Source organism: Aegilops tauschii, chromosome 7 (assembly GCF_002575655.3).
Source record: "Aegilops tauschii subsp. strangulata cultivar AL8/78 chromosome 7, Aet v6.0, whole genome shotgun sequence".
NCBI lineage: Eukaryota > Viridiplantae > Streptophyta > Magnoliopsida > Poales > Poaceae > Aegilops > Aegilops tauschii.
Window position 1 is genome coordinate 451,018,036 of NC_053041.3, and position 8,876 is coordinate 451,026,911.

An 8,876-nucleotide genomic window follows, 5' to 3' on the forward strand; every position below is an offset into this window, starting at 1 on the left:
AGCGTTTATTCCAACTCCGAGAGGCTTGCACCAGTCCATAAATGGATCGCTGGAGCTTGCACACTTTGTTAGCTCCCTTTGGATCGACAAAACCTTCTGGTTGCATCATATACAACTCTTCTTCCAGAAATCCATTCAGGAATGCAGTTTTGACATCCATTTGCCAAATTTCATAATCATAAATGCAATTGCTAACATGATTCGGACAGACTTAAGCATCGCTACGGGTGAGAAGGTCTCATCGTAGTCAATCCCTTGAACTTGTCGAAAACCTTTCGCAACAAGTCGAGCTTTATAGACAGTAATATTACCATCAGCGTCAGTCTTCTTCTTGAAGATCCATTTATTTTCAATGGCTTGCCGATCATTGGGCAAGTCAACCAAAGTCCATACTTTGTTCTCATACATGGATCCCATCTCAGATTTCATGGCCTCAAGCCATTTTGCGGAATCTGGGCTCACCATCGCTTCTTCATAGTTCGTAGGTTCGTCATGGTCTAGTGACATAACTTCCAGAACAGGATTACCGTACCACTCTGGTGCGGATCTTACTCTGGTTGATCTACGAGATTCAGTAATAACTTGATCTGAAGTTTCATGATCATCATCATTAACTTCCTCACTAATTGGTGTAGGTGTCTCAGAAACTGGTTTCTGTGATGAACTACTTTCCAATAAGGGAGCAGGTATAGTTACCTCATCAAGTTCTACTTTCCTCCCACTCACTTCTTTCGAGAGAAACTCCTCTAGAAAATTTCCGAATTTAGCAACAAAAGTTCTGCCTTCGGATCTGTGATAGAAGGTATACCCAACAGTCTCCTTTGGGTATCCTATGAAGACACATTTCTCCGATTTGGGTTCGAGCTTATCAGGTTGAAGTTTCTTCACATAAGCATCGCAGCCCCAAACTTTAAGAAACGACAACTTTGGTTCATAAGGCGTCGTCTCAACGGATTTTGATGGTGCCCTATTTAACGTGAATGCAGCTGTCTCTAATGCATAACCCCAAAACGATAGTGGTAGATCGGTAAGAGACATCATATATCGCACCATATCTAATAAAGTACGGTTACGATGTTCGGACACACCATTACACCGTGGTGTTCCAGGTGGCGTGAATTTGTGAAACTATTCCACATTGTTTTAATTGAAGACCAAACTCGTAACTCAAATATTTGTCTCCGCGATCAAATCATAGAAACCTTATTTTCTCGTCACAATGATTTTCTACTTCACTCTGAAATTCTTTGAACTTTTCAAATGCTTCAGACTTATGTTTCATCAAGCAGATATACCCATATCTGCTCAAATCATCTGTGAAGGTCATAAAATAATGATACCTGCTACGAGCCTCAATATTCATCGGACCACATACATCTGTATGTATGATTTCCAACAAATCTGTTGCTCTCTCCATAGTTCCGGAGAACAGCGTTTTTAGTCATCTTGCCCATGAGGCACGGTTCGCAAGCATCAAGTGATTCATAATCAAGTGATTCCAAAATCCCATCAGTATGGAGTTTCTTCATGCGCTTTACACCAATATGACCTAAACGGCAGTGCCACAAATAAGTTGCACTATCATTATTAACTTTGCATCTTTTGGCTTCATTATTATGAATATGTGTATCACTACGATCGAGATCCAACAAACCATTTTCGTTGGTGTGTATGACCATAGAAGGTTTTTATTCATGTAAACAGAACAACAATTGTTCTCTAATCTTAAATGAATAACCGTATTGCAATAAACATGATCAAATCATATTCATGCTCAACGCAAACACCAAATAACACTTATTTAGTTTCAACACTAATCCCGAAAGTATAGGGAGTGTGCGATGATGATCATATCAATCTTGGAACTACTTCCAACACACATCGTCACCTCGCCTTTTACTAGTCTCTGTTTATTCTGCAACTCCCGTTTTCGAGTTACTACTCTTTAGCAACTGAACCAGTATCAAATACCGAGGGGTTGCTATAAACACTAGTAAGTACACATCAATAACATGTATATCCAATATACCTTTGTTCACTTTGCCATCCTTCTTATCCACCAAATACTTGGGGCAGTTCCGCCTCCAGTGACCAGTCCCTTTGCAGTAGAAGCACTTAGTCTCAGGCTTAGGTACAGACTTGGGCTTCTTCACTTGAGTAGCAACTTGCTTGCCGTTCTTTTTGAAGTTCCCCTTCTTCCCTTTGCCCTTTTCTTGAAACTAGTGGTCTCGTCAACCATCAACACTTGAAGTGGTCTCGTCAACCATCAACACTTGATGTTTTTCTTGATTTCTACCTTCGTCGATTTCAGCATCACGAAGAGCTCGGGAATTACTTTCGTCATCCCTTGCATACTATAGTTCATCACGAAGTTCTACTAACTTGGTGATGGTGACTAGAGAATTCTGTCAATCACTATTTTATCTGGAAGATTAACTCCCACTTGATTCAAGCGATTGTAGTACCCAGACAATCTGAGCACATGCTCACTAGTTGAGCGATTCTCCTCCATCTTTTAGCTATAGAACTTGTTGGAGACTTCATATCTCTCAACTCGGGTATTTGCTTGAAATATTAACTTCAACTCCTGGAACATCTCATATGGTCCATGACGTTCAAAACGTCTTTGAAGTCCTGATTCTAAGCCGTTAAGCATGGTGCACTAAACTATCAAGTAGTCATCATATTGAGCTAGCCAAACGTTCATAACGTCTGCATCTGCTCCTGCAATAGGTCTGTCACCTAGCGGTGCATCAAGGACGTAATTTTCTGTGCAGCAATGAGGATAATCCTCAAGTTACGGACCCAGTCCGTGTAATTGCTACCATCATCTTTCAACTTTGCTTTCTCAAGAAACGCATTAAAATTCAACGGAACAACAGCACGGGCCATCTATCTACAATTAACATAGACAAGCAAAATACTATCATGTACTAAGTTCATGATAAATTCAAGTTCAATTAATCATATTACTTAAGAACTCCCACTTAGATAGACATCCCTCTAATCCTCTAAGTGATCACGTGATCCATATCAACTAAACCATGTCCGATCATCACGTGAGATGGAGTAGTTTCAATGGTGAACATCACTATGTTGATCATATCTACTATATGATTCATGCTCGACCTTTCGGTCTCCGTGTTCCGAGGCCATATCTGTTATATGCTAGGCTCGTCAAGTTTAACCTGAGTATTCCGCGTGTGCAACTGTTTTGCACCCGTTGTATTTGAACGTAGAGCCTATCACACCCGATCATCACGTGGTGTCTCAGCACGAAGAACTTTCGCAACGGTGCATACTCAGGGAGAACACTTATACTTTGATAATTTAGTGAAGGATCATCTTATAATGCTACCGTCAAACAAAGCAAGATAAGATGCATAAAGGATTAACATCACATGCAATCAATATAAGTGATATGATATGGCCATCATCATCTTGTGCTTGTGATCTCCATCTCCGAAGCACCGTCATGATCACCATCGTCACCGGCGCGACACGTTGATCTCCATCGTAGCATCGTTGTCGTCTCGCCACCTTATTGCTTTTACGACTATCGCTACCGCTTAGGGATAAAGTAAAACTATTACATGGCGATTGCATCTCATACAATAAAGCGACAACCATATGGCTCCTGCCAGTTGCCGATAACTCGGTTACAAAACATGATCATCTCATACAACACATTATATCACATCATGTCTTGACCATATCACATCACAACATGCCCTGCAAAAACAAGTTAGACGTCCTCTACTTTGTTGTTGCATGTTTTACGTGGCTGCTACGGGCTTAGCAAGAACCGTTCTTACCTACGCATCAAAACCACAACGATAGTTTGTCAAGTTGGTGCTGTTTTAACCTTCGCAAGGACCGGGCGTAGCCACACTCGGTTCAACTAAAGTGAGAGAGACAGACACCCGCCGGTCACCTTTAAGCAACGAGTGCTCGCAACGGTGAAACCAGTCTCGCGTAAGAGTACGCGTAATGTCGGTCCGGGCCGCTTCATCTCACAATACCGCTGAACCAAAGTATGACATGCTGGTAAGCAGTATGACTTATATCGCCCACAACTCACTTGTGTTCTACTCATGCATAGCATCAACGCATAAAACCTGGCTCGGATGCCACTGTTGGGGAACGTAGTAATTTCAAAAAAATTCCTACGCACACGCAAGATCATGGTGATGCATAGCAACGAGAAGGGAGAGTGTTGTCCACGTACCCTCGTAGACCGACAGCGGAAGCGTTATCACAACGCGGTCGATGTAGTCGTACGTCTTCACGATCCGACCGATCAAGTACCGAACGTACGGCACCTCCGAGTTCTACACACGTTCAGCTCGATGACGTCCCTCGAACTCCGATCCAGCCGAGTGTTGAGGGAGAGTTTCGTCAGCACGACGGCGTGGTGACGATGATGATGTTCCACCGACGCAGGGCTTCGCCTAAGCTCCGCAATGGTATTATCGAGGTGTAATATGGTGGAGGGGGGCACCGCACACGGCTAAGAGATCTCAAGGATCAATTGTTGTGTCTCTGGGGTGCCCCCCTGCCCCCGTATATAAAGGAGCAAGGGGGAGGCAGCCGGCCAAGGGGAGAGGCGCGCCATAGGGGGGAGTCCTACTCCCACCGGGAGTAGGACTCCTCCTTTCCTTGTGGGAGTAGGAGAAGGGAAGGGGAAGGAGAAAGAAGGAAGGGTGCGCCCCCCTTCCCTAGTCCAATTCGGACCAGACCATGGGGAGGGGTGCGGCCACCTTTTGAGGCCTTTCTCTCCTTTCCCGTATGGCCCATTAAGGCCCAATACGAATTCCCGTAACTCTCCGGTACTCCGAAAAATACCCGAATCACTCGGAACCTTTCCGAAGTCCGAATATAGTCGTCCAATATATCGATTTTTACGTCTCGACCATTTCGAGACTCCTCGTCATATCCCCGATCTCATCCGGGACTCCGAACTCCTTCGGTACATCAAAACTCAATAAAACTGTCATCGTAACGTTAAGCGTGCGGACCCTACGGGTTCGAGAACTATGTAGACATGACCGAGACACGTCTCCGGTCAATAACCAATAGCGGGACCTGGATGCCCATATTGGCTCCCACATATTCTACGAAGATCTTTATCGGTCAGACCGCATAACAACATACGTTGTTCCCTTTGTCACCGGTATGTTACTTGCCCGAGATTTGATCGTCGGTATCTCGATACCTAGTTCAATCTCGTTACCGGCAAGTCTCTTTACTCGTTCCGTAACACATCATCCCGCAACTAACTCATTAGTCACAATGCTTGCAAGGCTTATAGTGATGTGCATTACCGAGTGGGCCCAGAGATACCTCTCCGACAATTGGAGTGACAAATCCTAATCTCGAAATACGCCAACCCAACAAGTACCTTTGGAGACACCTGTAGAGCACCTTTATAATCACCCATTTACATTGTGACGTTTGGTAGCACACAAAGTGTTCCTCCAGTAAACGGGAGTTGCATAATCTCATAGTCATAGGAACATGTATAAGTCATGAAGAAAGCAATAGCAACATACTAAACGATCGAGTGCTAAGCTAACGGAATGGGTCAAGTCAATCACGTCATTCTCCTAATGAGGTGATCTCGTTAATCAAATGACAACTTATGTCTATGGCTAGGAAACATAACCATCTTTGATTAACGAGCTAGTCAAGTAGAGGCATACTAGTGACACTCTGTTTGTCTATATATTCACACGTGTATTATGTTTCCGGTTAATACAATTCTAGCATGAATAATAAACATTTATCATGATACAAGGAAATAAATAATACTTTATTATTGCTTCTAGGGCATATTTCCTTCATCCTGTACCCCGGCCCGCGGTGTGACTCGGTGGCCTGGACAGCAGTTTTGGTACAGAGCGATCTTTCGAAACAGCACATGTTATATGGGCCCGGTGACATGTGTGGAGCAGGTGGATCCACGCGTGTGGGTTTCCTCGGCATTACCCTCTCCTCCACAGAAAGCTTGCGTCCGTGGCTGCTCTCTTTTTCCACACGGGCACGCTGCGGCGGCGATTCCCCACCGGCGAGATGTCGACGGACGGACTGGAGGTCAACGGGTATGTTCTTGTTCCTCCAAGTTCTCTCTCCCCCTAGTTCCTCCCCCCACTTTTCTTTGCAAATCCATTCACTGATGGCGCTAGGTTTGACTGCAGGAGCGGTGGAGCTAACATCACCGGATGGAAAAGTGTTGTGTTCCCGGTGGAATCCCAAGATTCCATGAGTGCTCCAGCCCTAGAGCTCGAGAAGGACGAAGAAGCAGCGGTGGTTGGAGATGGGCAGAGATACGAGGTGTGCTCTGAAGCTACAAGCGGCTGGACGAGGAGGTGCGGTTTTTTCTGTCCCCCCATCATGCTTCATTCGCATCTGCTCAGCTTAAGAGATGCATTCTCGACATACCCTGCTGGTACAATCCTGTGATGGATTATTTAGAAAGACCAAATATCAAACAGTTAAGTGTCTGATTTGTGCTGTTTGAGTCGTGTCCGTAGTAGGAGACGCATAGAGTAATGGTTTCAGGTTGTTCGTTTTAGATTTCTGAATAGCTTTCTGGTTCGTTTTTTGGATTCTAGGATTAATAAGACCAACCTGTCATTGACACACAGTATCTGTGATGTTTGGATTCCTAGCATGCTCTGTTGGATCTTGAAATTATGGGTGTTTTTTGTGTATGTAGCAGGCTGCAAAAATAGATAGAATGAGTTATGCTAATCATGGGCGTGCATATTTGGATTACGTAACTAGAGTTGCTTTCTTATGGTGAAATACATAAATGCAAATTAGTAGACGATACTGAACTATGTAGTTTTTCGATTTTAAGTGTGGCGTCTGACATTTAGGCAAGAGTAAGCAAGATAACTTTTTGTTGTGATTATGGCTGGAGTACTGAGACTCACCGCGCATGCAGACACAAAATCTTTTGTTGTTATTGATTTATGCTAGTGCTATACCATGAATAGATAACTAATTGATGGTTGTTCTTTTTGATGCGACACATTGGCTCAGGGTGAGGCTCGGGAAAGCACCTGATGAGAGGGACATGAACCCCGACAGGAAAACAGCGCTTGAGCTGTCGGTCCGTGCTTATGCTGAAAAATGTGAAGGGCATGTCATCAATCCAACAATTGGCACGGAATTTGACTCGTTGGATGAGGCATATGAGTTCTACAATCTATATTCATGGGAAACTGGGTTTGGTATACGGCTGGCGAAGAGCAGGCTCAGTGTGCAGAGAACAAGATGTATGCAAGAGATTGTGTGTGCATGTGCGGTACGTCTGTGTAAAAAAAATGTTTCTTCCTGGTTTTTTGCACGGTGCGTCTGTGTAAATTCAGATCAACCGCTCGTGTCTTGCAATGTGCTTCTGTTTACCAAACAGAAATCTTGGTTTTTTGCACGAGCTGCTGAAAGTTTCTTCCTGGTAAATTGTGAAATGTATCAATAGTTTTGGACTGAAATCTGCCATCATATAGATACGCATCTGATAAGTTCCCTGTCAGCGATCCATTTGACTCACTAAGGCATATGTTTGTAAATACTGTAATGTATTTGTACCGTTTGTGAACCATATCAAATTGCTAAGGTGGGTGATGGGTATTCCAATTATGCATTGTTCCTAGTTCTGTACGTAGAACATGATGTGTGTATTAGTATAAATCAGCACATGTTGTGTGTTAGCTTAAGTTATTTTGTCAAAATTTGTCGATTTTCAATTGAGTTCTAGTGATAATGGTTTGTGTTGTCTCATCAGGGTGAGAGTGGGAAAAGCATATCTGGAGAATTTGGAGGGAGGCCTGACCGAAAAAGTGCTCGCAAGCTAACTGCAAGCTGGTTGGTAAAGAGGGCTTGAGTGGGTAATTAAAAAGATTACTTAGCTGTCAATGTAAGGAACTCCGCCTATGTCTTCTAGGCATAGCCGGTCCCAAGCCCGGGTAAAGGAGGAGGGTTGTGATAGGCTTGGCGAGCCAACGTAAAAACTAGCCAGTCCCATAGGTATGAAACCCATTTGAGCGAGAGTAGTACTAGGATGGGTGACCTCCTGGGAAGTCCTCGTGAAAGGGTTTCATATCTAAGGGTTGTGATAGGCTTGGCGAACCAACGTAAAAACTAGCCAGTCTTTTGGGTATGAAACCCATTTGGGCGAGAGTAGTACTAGGATGGGTGACCTCCTGGGAAGTCCTCGTGAAAGAGTTTCATATCTAGCCTACCCCAACTTGTTTGGGATAAAAGGCTTCGTAAGTAAGTAAGTAAGCTGTCAATGTAAGGCAGTTGATATTTCAGTCATTTTTGAGTTCGATTCAGTTGTGGTCTGCATGCTAATCTGTGCAAAAGTAGTGATCTAAACACTCTTATACTCCTATTAGATATTTGTGGAAATGGATAAGCAATGTGCATAGTCATCTGTGGAAGTTAATACTGAGTTTCAACTAACATTAGATATTTGTCAGTAAATACTACTCCCTCCGTAAAAAAAATATAAGAGCGTTTAGATTATTAAAATAGTGATCTAAACACTTTTATACTCCTATTTCTTTACAGAGGGAGTACCAGTTAACTACCTTGCTATCATTACATACACTCTGATGTGTAAGTCCTCGTCCTGTTTACTCTCTAATCCAATATTGTAATCGGGAGAGCGGTTAATTTTATTTGCCAGTACTCATGGCACAGTCGGCGCGTGAGTGGAGCAAAGAACTTGTGCCAGTCGCTTACAGCGTACTGGTCAGTTCTGTACACGTATTCATGAAACCTTGTAAACATGTTAATGCGTGGCTGTTTATACAGGTTAAATAAGTTAACAGCATTGGCATTAATTTATCAAACTCGAGCCTACA

The 8,876-nt window shown here is 43.4% G+C and overlaps 1 protein-coding gene across 2 annotated transcripts; it reads left to right on the plus strand.

The window, feature by feature from the left end:
* Nucleotides 1-5,958: 5,958 nt before the first annotated feature.
* LOC141027423 (uncharacterized) lies at nt 5,959-8,840 on the plus strand. Of its 2 annotated transcripts, none has more exons than XM_073504453.1 (5): nt 5,959-6,101; nt 6,198-6,368; nt 7,048-7,312; nt 7,793-7,876; nt 8,581-8,840. In XM_073504453.1, the coding sequence occupies exons 1-5, from the start codon at nt 6,073-6,075 to the stop codon at nt 8,623-8,625; spliced, it is 594 nt and encodes a 197-aa protein (XP_073360554.1). In that variant the 5' UTR covers nt 5,959-6,072; the 3' UTR covers nt 8,626-8,840. The 2 variants fall into 2 exon arrangements, with proteins under 2 accessions (XP_073360554.1, XP_073360553.1); XM_073504452.1 differs by having other exon boundaries at nt 6,018-6,101; nt 6,186-6,368.
* Nucleotides 8,841-8,876: the final 36 nt, after the last annotated feature.